Raw genomic sequence first — 14,746 nt, forward strand, 5'->3', positions numbered from 1 at the left:
TGCATTTGGGTCAAAGGGGGGGAAATGACATTGCCATAGGTGTATACTATAGGCTGCCCAACCAAGCAGAGGAAATAGATGGACTTTTTGCTAATCAGCTAACTAAGGTATGTAAGAAGCACATCGCAATAGTAATGGGGGACTTTAATTACCCTGATATCAACTGGGAGACAAACTGCACCAAGTGGAAGATCAAACAGATTCCTGACAAACCTAGCAGACAACTTTCTCTCCCAAAAAGTAGAGAAGGGAACTAGGGGATTAGCCATATTGGATTTAATTCTCACAAACAGAGATGAAATGATAGAAAATGTTGAAGCCACAGGAACCTTGTGGGGAAGTGATCATGCAATATTGGAATTCAACATTCTGGAAGCACAAGCAATAGAACACAGCCAAACTAGAATCTTGGACTTTAAAAGAGCTAATTTCAATAAACTTAGAGAGACCATGGGAAGAATTCCATGGATGAGAATCCTAAAGGGGAAAACAACTCAAGAAGCTTGGGAAATTTTGAAAAGTGAGATAATAAAGGCCCAGTCTAGTACAATACCAACAAAGAAGAAAAATAACAGCTCTCAAAAGAAACCAGCATGGCTGCATAAAGAACTCTCTGATAAATTGAAAGATAAAAAGGACAAGTATAAGAATTGGAAAGAGGGGCACATAACTAAGTCAGAATATCAGCAAATAGCCCGTGCCTGCAAAGATGAAGTGAGGGAAGCTAAGTCTCAAAATGAACTAAGGTTTGCAACCAAAGTCAAAAATAACAAAAATGCTTCTTTCAACATATAAAAAACAAGAAAAAAGTTAAGGAAATGATTGGTCCATTAGTGGGGGAAAGTGGCAAGAAGGTGACAAGCAATAGGGAGAAAGCAGAACTATTTAACTCATTTTTTTGCATCTGTCTTTACACAAAGGAAAAAAACAAGTCCAACCTACCAAAACCAGTGCCATAAAAAACAGAATAGAAACGCAAGTTAAGATAGGCAAGAAAATGGTAAGTGAGCACCTGTCCAGCCTAGACGAGTTCAAATCACCAGGACCAGATGGATTACACCCCAAAGTTCTCAAGGAACTGGCAGACGTGATCTCAGAAACACTGAACTGTATTTTTCAAAGATCCTGGAGCACTGGGGAACTACCAGAGGACTGGAAGAGAGCTGATGTAGTTCCCATCTTCAAAAAAGGGAAAAAAATAGATCCAGGAAACTACAGACCTACCAGCCTGACCTCAATACCTGGGAAGATTCTGGAAAAGATAATCAAACAACAAATCAGGGAACACCTTGATGCAAACAAAGTCATCACTAAAAGTCAACATGGGTTTGTCAAAAACAGATCATGCCAGACAAATCTTATTACGTTCTTTGACCAAGTGACAAAATTAGTGGACCAGAGGAACGCTGTAGATATAATTTACTTGGACTTCAGTAAGGCATTTGATAAAGTAGATCACAACCTACTACTTGATAAGATAGAAAAATGTGGGTTAGATAGCATCACCACCAGATGGATTCGTAGCTGGCTGACAGGCCGTACTCAGCGTGTGGTCCTCAATGGAACCGCATCTACATGGAAGGAAGTGTGTAGTTGGGGTGCCCCAGGGCTCTGTTCTGGACCCAGTGCTCTTCAATATCTTCATTAACGATTTGGATGAGGGGATAGATGGGGAACTCATCAAATTTGCAGACGACACCAAGTTGGCAGGAATAGCCAATACTCCAGAAGATAGGCTTAAAATACAGGAGGATCTGGACAGATTCGAACACTGGGCGCTATCTAACAAAATGAAATTCAATGGTGAAAAAAGTAAGGCTCTACATTTAGGCAGGAAAAATCAGATGCACAGGTATAGTATAGGTGGTACCTTGCTCAATAGTAGTAACTGTGAGAGGGATCTCGGAGTCCTAGTAGATTGATGCTTATAGACTTCCCTTCTCACATAATCTCTTTCCACACCCAGACATTGATATGATTTCTCTCCCGAGTCTTTAATATGTATAAAAGTTTGTCCACTGAAACTCCACGCTCCAGGAATTTATATGTTTTCTCTCCTGAATGGAGTCTTTGATGTCTGTAAAGGTTTCCCCTCTGACTAAAGCTCCTTCCACACTTCGTACATTTATATGGTTTTTCTCCTGTGTGGATCCTTTGATGTCTATACAGAGTTCCTGCCCTGTTGAAGCTCCTTCCACATTCCAGGCATTCATAGGGTTTCTCTCCTATGTGAATTCTTTGTTTACGGAGAGGAGATCGTCATCTTCAGTAAAGCTCTTTCCACACTGGAAGCATTTACAGGTAATCCCCCTGGTACTAGCATTTATTTAGTGAGTTTTCACAAAAATGAATTAATTCAGAAAGGGTACTAACAGTAGAAATTCAAAATTATGACCAAAAAGAGGCCTGTGTAGCCATGTCACTTGGTTTCAGTCTATACCGCAGTGGCGGCCATTTTTATCTCTGTGACTGTCCTGGGCCATTCAGGGCAACAAAAACCTGGCAGGGTGTTGTTGTTGTTGTTTTTTGTCCCTGGTCACATAGCCAAACAAAAGCCAAGCTGGCATCCGTTTTTGCTTTTGCTGCAATCTGCTACTGGCTGGGCTCCAGTGCTAAAATTATTTATGTATTTTAAAAAATATTTGTTGTTACTCTTTAGTGTTTGTTTGCAAGCTCTTTGGGAACTGCTCTGCATTTTAAGTACTGTACTTTGCAAACTATTGTGTTTGCAAACTATTGAGTTTTTATTTTGGAGATTAGCATATATTACCTTGTAGGTTTTAAATTTAAAATGCCTCCAGAAGTTGTGGGTGCCCCATCACTGGAAGCTTTTAAGAAGAGACTGGATAGGCATTTATCAGAAATACTGTCTTCTGAGACCAGTGGGTTAGACTAGATGAGCTCAAGGTCCCTTCCATTTCTGTTACAATTGCAAGCTGAGGGTTCGGCAAATTCCTCTCCCATCACCCTCTCGGTGCCTGGTTGAAGACTCTCAAGTGAATTATTGTCAAGCTTGTTTTTAAAGCAACAGCTCTCCCCCCCCCCCTTTGGGCAGGTACTTGAAGAATCTTGAGCTGGCTAGTAGCAGTTTTTTTTTTTAAAAAAAGTAACTGCAATGGCTCCAAGCTAAATTAGAGGCAATTTAGTTCCTGACCGTACCAGAAACAGCTGACAGGCGGCTGGCGAGAAACCTTCCCACATCAGTTAACATACGAGGAAATAGTAAGTCAGATCTTTCTTCATTTAACAAACCATCTAATTAATGAATTTAATTTTAAAAAATTGTAAAATTCAGTCTGATTCATTTGATGAGTTTTTTGACTTACGAGACAAATGGCCAGGCTCCCTTAGGTTCATACATCAGGGACTACCTGTATACAGTTTCTCTCCTGAATGGATTATTTGATGTAGATCAAATTTGCTCATCTCATTGAGGCTCTTTCCACATTCCAGGCATTTTTAGGGCTTCACTCCTAAGTGATTTTTTTTAATGTTTATAAAGTTTTCCATTCTGACAGCTCTTTCCACACTCCAGGCATTTATAAGGTTTTTCTCCAATGCGGATCCTTTGTTGTTTAGGGCGGTTTCCATCATCAAATAAAGCTCTTTCCAGACTCCAGGCATTGATATTGTTTTTCTCCTCAGTGGATTTTTTGATGTCTATAAAGGCTGCTCTTCCAAATGAAGCTCTTTCCACACTCCACGCATTTATAAGGTTTTTCACCTGAGTGGATTCTTTGATGTTTATCAAGGCTGCTGCTCACATTGAAGCTCTTTCCACACTCCAGGCATTTATATGGTTTTTCTCCTGCATGAATCTTTCGATGTCTACGGAGCTGTTCAACCAGAGTAAAGTTCTTTCCACACTCCAAGCATTCATATGGTTTTTGTCCCGTGTGAATCCTTTGATGTTTATTGAGACTTCCTCTAGTATTGAAACTCTTTCCACACTCTAGGCATTTAAATGGTTTTTCTCCTGAGTGGATTATTTGATGTCTATAAACGCTGCTCTTCTGACTGAAGCTCTTTCCACACTCCAGGCATTTATACAATTTTTCCCCTGAGTGGATTTTACTATGTCTACAAAGGGTACCCCTCAGACTGAAGCTCTTTCCACAGTTCAGGCATTTATACGGCTTTTCTCCTGAATGGTTTTTTTGATGTACAAATAAGCTGCTCCTGTGACTGAAGGTCTTTCCACACTCCAGGCATTTATACATTTGTTTCTCCCCTGAGTGGATTTTTTGATGTTCACTAAGGTTGCTGTTCCGTCTGAAGCCCTTTCCACACTGCAGGCATTTATACGGTCTCTCTCCTGTGTGGATTCTTTGATGTACCAAAAAGCTGCTCCTCTCACTGTAGTTCTTTCCACACACCAGACATTTATATGGTTTTTCTCCTCTGTGAATCCATTGATGTCTACGGAGCTGTTCATCCAGAGTAAAGCTCTTTCCACACTCCAAGCATTCATATGGTTTTTCACCAGTGTGAAACCTTTGATGTCTCTCGAGACATCCTCTACTATTGAAACTCTTTCCACATTCCAGGCATTTAAATGGTTTCTCTCCAGTGTGGATCCTCTGATGTTTATAAAGGTTGCTCTTCACACTGAAGTGCTTTCCACACTCCAGGCATTTATACGGTTTTTCTCCTATGTGGATTCTTTGATGTTTATAAAGGGTGCCATTCAGAGTGAAGCTCTTTCCACACTCCAGGCATTTAAATGGTTTCTCTCCCGTGTGGATTCTTTGATGTGCATTAAGTTTTCCCGGCTGAATGAAGCTCTTTCCACATTCCAGGCATTTATACGGTTTTTCTCCTGTGTGGAGCCTTTGATGTCTATAAAGGGTGCTCTTCAGATTGAAGCTCTTTCCACACTCCGGGCATTTATATGGTTTTTCTCCTGTGTGGATCCTTTGATGTATATAAAGGGTGCCCCTCCGACTGAAGGTCTTTCCACATTCCAGGCATTTATGCTGTTTCTCTCCTGAGTGGATCCTTTGATGTCTATAAAGGGTGCTCTTCAGATTGAAGCTCTTTCCACACTCAGGGCATCCATACGGTCTGTCTCCAGTATGGATTCTTAGATGTTTTTTAAGAGCTTCATTTGATTTGGAGGATTTTCCACATTCCGGGCACTGATACTTCTTTCCTCCTTCCTGGATTCTGTGGCGTTTCCCGAGTCTCCCGCCTTTTCTGAGGGACCCTCCGCCCTCCAGTCCCGTCTCGGGATCTCCGCCCGTTTCCCGCTCCCCGCTTTTCCCTCCAGGCGGCCTCCTTTCGCGGAGTCCACGTCGGCTCATCCCTTCGGGCCTTCCCCGCCGTCTCCTCCCGGGGCTGCTGCGCGGGGCCTCCTTCCTTCCTCCGCCGGGCTCGCCCGAACTCCTGCAGGGGCGAAGGGGGAGAGGCGGGTCACGGCTTCGTCCCTTCCCCGGAGGGGAATCCCAGCCCCGCCCGGGGAGGAAGGCCGAAGCCTCGGCCTCTCAGTGAGACTTTCCGGGCAGGCCTCCCTCCCAGCGCCCGTCCCGCCCTCCCAGGCCTCGCCCTCCCCCTCCCCTAGAAAGCCCCTCGGACTACGACTCCCAGGATCCCTTGCGCCCTACCTGGCTCCCAGCCCGTTTGCGGCCGAATCAATTACGCCGCTTCAGCTCTATTCCATTCAGGAAGTGGAGGCGGGACTTCGCTGCCAGGTCTGTTCCTGGTTCCTCTTTCCTTTGAATGGACCGCCCCGAGGAGTCCTCCTGCCAATCGCCGCCCTCGAATCAGCCAGTTGGCGCCTGCGCAGTAGCGAGGTTCGGCTTCGTCCCGCCGCGGAGGAGAGGCGAGCGGCTCCCTTTGATCTTTGGGGGTCCCCACTGCCCCCCCATCCAGGCCGGCGGAGTTGGGGGGCCTCCCGGGGCTGCGTCTCCGCCCCTCCCCCTCCGGCGTGTCTCCCGTGGGGTGGGGGGCGCTTCCCCGCTTCTTCCTCCCGGGGGGGCTCCGGCCAGGCTCCCCCCGCGGCCCCCAGGCAGCCCCTCCCGCGTCTCGGGCCCGATCCTGCCTTTCTTTGGGCTTCGCTCTTCGGGGCTTCTGCCCCTCGCTTGCCTCGCTCTGCGTCCCCGTTGCACGTCTTGCTGGACTTGAAGCCCTTTTATCGCAATGGTGCTTTTCCCAAATGGTTTTCCCCCCAGTTCTGCCCTGCCAAAGAGGAAGGAGGAAATGGGGGGGCACGAAGGAGCCTCGAGGTCCCTGAGATGAGACGATGCCATAAACCGGCCTTTTACCGGTCTACTATAGAGAGCGTCCTCTCGTATGGTATTGTGGTTTGGTATGCTGGTCTGACAGAGGGTAGTGAGCACAGCACAAGACATTGTGGGCTGTTCCATGACACCGCTGGATGACCTCGCCAGGGCTCGTTGCCTTGGAAGAGTGAGGAAGATTCTCAGGGATGACTACACCCTGGACGGTATCTCTTTACTCTCCTACCATCCGGTAGGAGATATAGGAATATAGCCAGCCATACCAACAGGCTGAAAAATAGCTTTTATCCGTGGGCTGTTAGGCTTTTAAATGGGATATAATCTCTGTGAACTTATGCAGAATTGACTTGGGAGGCCGGTGTGTGGTGTGGTTGGTTCACATAGTGTGGTGGGATGGAGGGTTTGTTGCCACTGTGTGTTGGGGGGAGAGAGCACAGGGGGAGGCTCAGCTAATCTCAATGTACACATGTTGTACTTTGACAATAAAGGTTTATTTATTTATATTTATTTATTTATTTAAAGGCCACCTTTCCCAGAGCTTTGGGGGCTTCCTTTGAGAGAAGAATCCATCCACGCCCCGAGGGTGGCAGGTGTGTTGCAGCCCCTCTGCCGGCTTAGGAATCCTAGCCCTGAGTGCCAGTACTGGGACTACATCCATGTATTGTAAAACCAATTTTTTTTTTACTTTTGCAATATTTTTTATGCTTTTTCACCCCACTCTATAACACCTTTGGCCCTAATAAAGGTTGGATTAGAACCCAGGGGAGTCTTTCCAGGGCGGAACGTTCTTCAGTGGAGTGAGAGGCTTTATTTTGAGTTGGAGCAATTCCCAAATTGATCTGAGTTTTTGCAACGCTTTAGCAGAACTGAGTTTAAGTTTAGGGTAAACCAAAAACAAAAACAGTGCCGTTTTCTTTCTTTGAAATGCCAAATTCTGTCTAGGGGTGGGGGGACGTTTGGGGATTTAGTTGAAATGCTGGCTGGGAACAGGTTTTCTACTCAATTGGGCTAGTTTTGGAGATTAGTTGCAGGACAAATTTGACCTTGGTGGGTTCTGTTTTGGGGGCTATTCTGGGCTATTTTTACCAACTTGACAGCGATGACATAATGTCCTCTCAGCTTCAATACATGACATGAATAACTGAATCCTACTGTGAAATGATTGGCTCATTGCCAAAGCAAGATGACACCCGATTGGCTCTCTAAACACTTGTGCTCATTGGCTACAATCAGATGAAGGAAAGCGACCTGATACCAACCTAAGCAAGGTGTGCTTCCTTTTTCTGGCTATTTGGCTATACGAGACATGTCAAACACAAGGCCTGGGGACCGGATCCGGCCCACGAAGTGGTTTCATGTGGCCCGTGAAGCCATCCTAGAGACAGTGAGGGAATGGCCCCCTCTGCCTTGGCCCTGGCCCAGAGACTCTCCTTCTGCCAGAGACCCTCAGATCTGTCCCACTCCAGCCCAGGCCCCCATAGGCACCCTTGATGCAAATGATGTAGAGCTGGCCATGCCCACCCAGTAGGCCATATGCACTCTAGTCATGCCCACCCAGTAGGCCACGCCCACCCTGGCCATACCCACCCGGCCCCCTGAGGGCAACCGCAATGCTGATGCGGCCCTCAATGAAATTGTGTTTGACACCCGTGGGCTATACCTTTACATAGAATACAGTAGAGATAATTGAACAAACTGTGTTGTGTTACATTCTTGATTCAATTATCTTTCCATTGGTATATAACTTTATGATACTAGTACAAAAGAAGTGGTGTTATTAGCCATTAAACCTCAAAAATACACTTTTCCCAAAAGGTTTCCACAAATTTGGCCACTATTGTATGGCAAAAAACATGGCAAAAAAGGAACAACAGTCAGCAGCACAAATGTTTGGCTAGATTATGGTCATAGGTGTGCAGTTCGGGGTCAATATAGTAATATATCAAGCTGTCATGAACAATAACTGCAAAAAGCATCACAGGGGCAGCAAAGAAGGTTGGGTCAGTCAGCCCCCTCCCCTCTGGTGGCATCTCCAGCCCCTCCCTGCCCAGACCCTGCTTCTCTTCTCTGGCCCCTTCTCTCCCCAGGACCCCTTTGCAAAACTGCAGCTGAGGGGGGGGAACCCCTTCATACATTTTTTTAACCTTTGTTGGCCTTTTGGCACCCTGATGCTGAAGCTACCGCACAGGCACACATTTTTCTCCTATCTCCTCTTTCAGGGGAGCTCTTATTACAGCTGCTGCCCAGGCCAACATGCCCTGAGACATAGGCCTCCATCCCTGGGCTGGCACCTATCTCATCTCCTCTTCTTCCTGCAGGTGACTGACAAAATAATACACCTGCTTATCCTCCTGCCCATTTGCAAGTTAACTCTCCCTCCCCCCAAACGTACCTATCCACTTCCATGGGCATCTTCGATCACGCACCTGCTGAGACTCTGAAAAAAAAAGTGCAAAGAAGAGCAACCAAGATGATTAAAGGCCTGCATACCTGAGATAGAAACCAAGTTCCATCAGGGAGGTTTCAAAATGGTTCTCGGGTATCCAAGGGCAGGGAATTCGGGGGTGGGCGGGGGAGGTCCTCATTGACTTTTATTATGTTTGGAGAGCAGCCCAAATGTACAGGTACCCCTGGGAAAAACACTGCATTGCACACCAAAGCTCCCTCTGGCTCAACCACCTGCCTGACCCCCCAGCCCAGGAGCAAAACCGCCTCCTCAAAGAGGTATGCAACATTTGTTGGGTGAGGCACAGAAATCTCTGGGTGATGCTGTTCGAGAGGGGAGGTGATTGCAGCTCTCTTGGGGGGCAACATGTAAGCAATGGGCCATCGCTGCCTTTCCAACTCCAGTCCCTGCTGTGCTCCGGGTGCTAAAGAGACTGGACTTCAATTAACCTTTTCCCAGATCAGCCATTAGTTAACTGAGCAGGTAGGCCATCCTCAAGTCAAACCCAACAGCCCGTATCTTCACAAGCACCTTCAAGGCATTTTCTGAACAGCAATACAGACTGAGCTGGTACTTTTTTTAAAATTTTCCAGTGCTGGACAGCTTCTCTTGCATTTCCTGGTGCCAACTAAGCCTAAACAAGCTTTACTTCCCAGGTCAGCCAACGATGTCCAGGGCCAGGCTGAGAGTCCCCTGGCTGGAGAAGGTTGCCCGGTGGACACTGTCAGGGCAATAAGCCTCAATGGGAAGGGAAGCCCTCACATTTCCATGACATGCTCAGTATGGCTAGTCTTATGTCAGGTTAAGTTGGCCTCCAACGAGGCCCAGAATTCCTGAGCTGTCATGGTTCAGGCATTCTGGGAGTTGAAGTCCACAAGTCATTAAAGTGCCATAGCTCCCCAACCCCATTCTAGGCCTCCGTGTCAGAACCCACTCCAATCCACACCTTAAGAAAAAAATACTCTTGCAGGCAAGATTGTCCAAGCAGGAACTTTTACTAAGACATATAGGTGAAACTTGAAAAAATTAGAACATCGTGCAAAAGTTCATTTGTTTCAGTAATGCAACTTAAAAAGGGAAACTAATATATGAGATAGACTCATCATATGCAAAGCAAGATAGTTCAAGCTGTGATTTGTCATAATTGTGATGGTTATGGCGTACAGCTCATGAAAACCCCAAATCCACAATCTCAGAAAATTAGAATAATACATGCAATCAATAAAACAAGGAGTGTACATAGAACAATATCGGACCTCTGAAAAGTATAAGCATGCATATGTACTCAGTACTTGGTTTGGGCCCCTTTTGCAGCAATTACTGCCTCAATGCAGCGTGGCATGGAAGCTATCAGCCTGTGGCACTGCTGAGGTGTTATGGAAGACCAGGATGCTTCAATAGCGGCCTTCAGCTCTTCTGCATTGTTCGGTCTCATGTCTCTCATCTTTCTCTTGGCAATGCCCCATAGATTCTCTATGGGGTTCAGGTCAGGCGAGTTTGCTGGCCAATCAAGCACAGTAATCCCAGTCATTGAACCAGGTTTTGGTGCTTTTGGCAGTGTGGGCAGATGCCAAGTCCTGCTGGAAAATGAAGTCAGTATCCCCATAAAGCTCATCTGCGGAAGGAAGCATGAAGTGCTCCAAAATCTCCTGGTAGACAGCTGTGTTGACCCTGGACTTAATAAAGCACAGTGGACCAACAACAGCAGATGACATGGCTCCCCAAATCAACACAGACTGTGGAAACTTCACACTGGACTTCAAGCATCTTGCAGTGTGTGCCTCTCCATTCTTCCTCCAGACTTTGGGTCCTTGGTTTCCAAATGAGGTGCAAAAGTCGCTCTCATCAGAAAAGAGGACTTTGGACCACTAAGTAATTAGTTTTACCCCCTTGAGTCTCTGTATGCATTTTAGCAAAAATTTCTTTGTAGGTAAACAGGCTTAATTTGAGGTTAAAGCTTTTTGCAATTGCCAGAGCATTTCAGTCTTGAGTTGCAACGTTCTGACATGTGATATGTCTGAGGCAGCTTAAAGAGAAAAAAACCCCGGAGTCTAGTTTTGTGAGCCTTTCTTGCTTCATGCTTGATTCCTGTATCTTTAGGGGTACAGGGAAGGGACTGGGGTGTGTGTGCATTCTTACTAAACTGTGGAAGGAGAGCTCAGAAGGCAGGGAGGGAGAAGAGGAGAGGGAGAGAGGAAGAAGGGCTGACCAGCAAGCTCAGGGGTCTACAAACTTAGCAACTTTAAGATCTGTGGACTTCAAGTTCCAGAATTCCTCAACCAGCCATGATGGCTGAGGAATTCTGCGAGTTGAAGTCCAGAAGTCTTAAAAGTGCCAGGTTTGAAGACCCCTGAGCTAGCTGGTAGTGGTGCATATTAATAAACATGGATAAATTCATCATACATTTGTCAGTGCAAAGAGAAAGTGATTCAACAAAGGAACTGCCACCAAAGAAATTAAAATTGGTACTTTACTTTTTTCTACAGTTTGTAACATTAGATTATAGAATAAAATACAAAAATGCAAAAGCAAAAAGTAAGACACTGTGGGGAGGAAAAAGGGAGGGGGAGAAGGGAAAAAGAACAGACATCCTCTGTTGCAGTAGAAGGAAGCATTAACATTGAACCTCATATTTTTACTTTTCCATAATATTATAAAGTAGCCATTTCTATAACAAATGAATCTAATCAGTAAAACCCCAAATCCCCCACCCTATTTTTTTTAGTCATCAAGTTTTTAACACCTTGCTAATCGCTGGCAGTACTCAAATATTGTCATGTCCTAAAAGTGGTACTATGGTGGGAAGGTACCAGTGTTCCGTGTTGCCTTTGGCGCCTAGTCATGCCGGCCACATGACCACGGAGACCTCCTCGGACAAGCGCTGGCTTTTCGGCTTTGAAACGGCCCCTAGAGTTGGAAACGACTAGCACGGATGTGTGGGGGAACCTTTACCTTTAGTAAAAGTGGTACAATCTGTGAAATGGTTGAAAAGCCCTGACGTCAGAGACATATTACACATAACCATTGAAAATGAGCATTGCATTAAAAGGAGAACGTTCACATGGGAAAAAGTGCCACGAGTCCAATGAGGCCGTTGTGAAAAGGTACAACTTCAGCCATACAATTTCTGCTAAAGCAGGAACCTTCTTTATTACAAGGTTATGAGAAAACTATAAAAATTACAAGGAAATGCAGGTAAAATGCAAGAAACCCCTGTTGCTGAGCCCTCGGCAAGGAATGCATTCCTGCAACACAGACATCGTCCCCTCCAAGAAGTGGAGGAAGGGAGGTGCCATAGTGCAGATTGAGTTCAGGGAGATTTGGGGGGGGCAAGGGAAACGGGGAAATATGCGGCAGAGCAGGGGCTTCTTGGAAGGCCAAATGGCTCTGGGGCTGAAAAAGCCATTGAGCTGCAGCACAAAGCCCAGTCTTAGCCCAGCATTGCGATGCGATAAGCGCGCCATATCCCAAGAATGCCCAGCCATCCTGGCCAGAGTTGCCTGCACCAACCTCCACTCCAAGACCCTGCCTGGCGTCCACTTTACAGTACAATCTTACCTTCATCTTCTTACTCCTGCTGCTAGTCGGGATCTAAGTTAAACTAATGTAGGGGTGAATACAGGAGTTGTTAAATACACAAGGGATGGCTCAGGGATGTTGCCTTGGGCATCCCCAACCCCATGAGATACCCCCGTGCTCTGCTTCCTTTCCACAGTCACCTCCACCCTTCACAATCCCTTGCTTACCTTTTGGAGATCTGCAGGAGCCTGTTGCAGTGAGAGGGAGGGCAGACAATGAAGGGTGAAGTGTTAAAAGGGGGATGCAGAGGGAGCTGCTTTGCGTGGTTTGAAACCCGACCTGGAAGGCAAAGTTGCTCTTCCACCTCCCTCCCGCTGCATTGCCCTTTTAACACTTCACCCTTCATTGCCTGTTCTCATTCTCACTGCAAGAGGCACTTGTTTCTTCCCAGGAAATATAGAAACTGCAGAGCACAAACTGTGGCTCATTATCCTCTTTGGAATTAAAGAGGCCATGCACCAAGGCAGAAGGTGGGGGAAATTCTGCTTTATCAAAGTCAGTTTGCAAAGGCTGCTCCACGTGGCCCAGTAATGCTGATTGGTGTACATTCAAAGTGACAATAAAGTTATCATTATCATTATCATTTTGAAGATCTCTGGAAGGTAAATAAGGCATTGTGAGGAGTGGGACAGAGGGAGGGGGGGAGGGGAGAAGCAGGCTCATGCCTTTGGGGATCCAGCAGAGCAAGGATGTAGGGATGGAGAGAAAGGTGGGCATGCTTCAGTGGCTCTGCAAAGTTTTGTATCTGCCCGGTCATTCGAAAGTGCGAATGACGGGATAACTTTTGTAAAATTCTTATCTTTGAATCACGGTTATACAGGGCTTTTGGAAGGTGAGTTGTAACTTTGAACGATCACTAAATGACATGTCATACCTCGAGGATTACCTGTTGTTTAATAGTTCACCGCTGAAGTTTTTTTAAGGCAAACCATATGGCCTACCTAGCACACTAAAAAGCAGAGATATCACCCTGTCAACAAAAGTGAGTACAGTAAAGACTATGGTCTTCCCCGTTGCAATGTATGGCAGTGAAAGTTGGACCATAAGAAAGGTTGAGCGCCAAAGAATTGAGGTCTTTGAACTGTGGCGCTGGAGAAGACTCCTGCGAGTCCCTTGGACTGCAAGGTGATCAAACCGGTTAGTCCTAGAGGAGATCAACCCTGACTGCTCTTTAGAAGGCCAGATCCTGAAGTTGAAACTCAAATACTTTGGCCACCTAATGAGAAGGAAGGACTCACTGGAGAAGAGCCTAATGCTGGGAAAGATTGAGGGCAATAGAAGAAGGGGACGACAGAGAATGAGGTGGCTGGATGGAGTCACTGAAGCAGGAGACGTGAGCTTAAATGGACTCCAGAAGATGGTAGAGGACAGGAAGGCATGGAGGAACGTTGTCCATAGGGTCGCGATGGGTTGGACACGACTTCGCAGCTAACAACAATGGCCTACCTGTTTTACAGCCACATGATTCCACTCACCACTCAGAAGAAATTGTTATTCAAATTTGTGGAACTGAATAATCCTGTGCTGGTAAGATTACGAACCCCTTGAAGTGTGTGTAACATTATTGAAATTCAACTATTAGGCACAATCATTAAACAGAGTGTAGCAATAAAGGGAATAGTAAAAAGGTGCTGTCCATAAATTAACTTACTCTTGAATGTTTGGGCTGAAGATACAGTATACACTTAGTTGACACAAAGGTTGAGATGGTAATGAAGGATAAGAGTTCACACCTTCCTTACTGAGCTGTAATTAGATCTGTGATAAATATTCAAGTAGATTCTTAGCTGTCAAGAAGCCCTTTTGCATTTCATCAATCGCGTTTTAAGGACTTCTGGTGGCCCAGTTGTTAAAAGTGCTGTATTGCAGGGAGACGGTCCACAGCCTGGAGTTCCATTCTGACAGTGCTCAGCCTTATCTCACCCTTCTATCCTTCTGAGGGTGTAAAATGAGACCCAGATTCTTGTGGGCAATATGCAAATAACACTTACCTTGTAAATCTCCCAGAGTGTACTGTAAAGCACTATAGGGCGGCATGTAAGTCTAAATGTTATTGTTATTTTAGTGGCACCGTTGTGACTGAAGGTCTTTCCACACACAGGCATATTTAGCATTTTTTCTCCATGTGAATCCTTAGATGTGCACGGAGATGTCCAGTAACAATAAAGCTCTTTCCCCTCTGAAAGCATTTGTATGCTTTTTCTCCTGAGTGGATTGATGTTTATAAAGACTTCCCTTCTCACATAATCCCTTTCTACACACACATTGATATGATTTCTTTCCTAAGTCTTTTAATATGTATAAAATTTTGTCCACCGAAACTCTTTCCACACTCCAGCCATTTATTTGATTTCTCTGCTGAGTGGAGTCTTTGATGCCTGTAAAGGTTTCCCCTCTGACTAAATTTGTAAAATTGAGTCTGATTCGATTGATGAGTTTTTTTGACTTACAAGACAAATGACCAGGCTCCCTTAGGTTCGTA

General features: G+C 45.6%; 1 protein-coding gene and 2 long non-coding RNA genes across 3 annotated transcripts in view; 1 reads left to right on the forward strand and 2 right to left on the reverse strand.

The window, feature by feature from the left end:
* Positions 1 to 1,293: 1,293 nt before the first annotated feature.
* On the reverse strand, positions 1,294 to 5,508 carry LOC308675047 (uncharacterized protein). Its single transcript, XM_081339997.1, has one exon. The coding sequence runs from the start codon at positions 5,301 to 5,303 to the stop codon at positions 3,642 to 3,644; it is 1,662 nt and encodes a 553-aa protein (XP_081196123.1). The 5' UTR covers positions 5,304 to 5,508; the 3' UTR covers positions 1,294 to 3,641.
* Positions 5,509 to 5,805: 297 nt separating this feature from the next.
* LOC308675048 lies at positions 5,806 to 7,026 on the forward strand. The gene is made up of 2 exons (XR_014028048.1): positions 5,806 to 6,471; positions 6,762 to 7,026. It is a non-coding gene; the product is annotated as an uncharacterized lncRNA (long non-coding RNA).
* Positions 7,027 to 9,661: 2,635 nt separating this feature from the next.
* The window catches only part of LOC308674780, a 32,678-nt gene continuing 27,593 nt past the window's right edge, over positions 9,662 to 14,746 (reverse strand). Inside the window, exon 2 of the long non-coding RNA XR_014027957.1 lies at positions 9,662 to 14,196. This is a non-coding gene — a long non-coding RNA (uncharacterized lncRNA). The remainder of the gene's footprint in view (positions 14,197 to 14,746) is intronic.

Source organism: Vipera berus, assembly GCF_964194415.1.
Source record: "Vipera berus genome assembly, chromosome: 15".
Lineage (NCBI taxonomy): Eukaryota > Metazoa > Chordata > Lepidosauria > Squamata > Viperidae > Vipera > Vipera berus.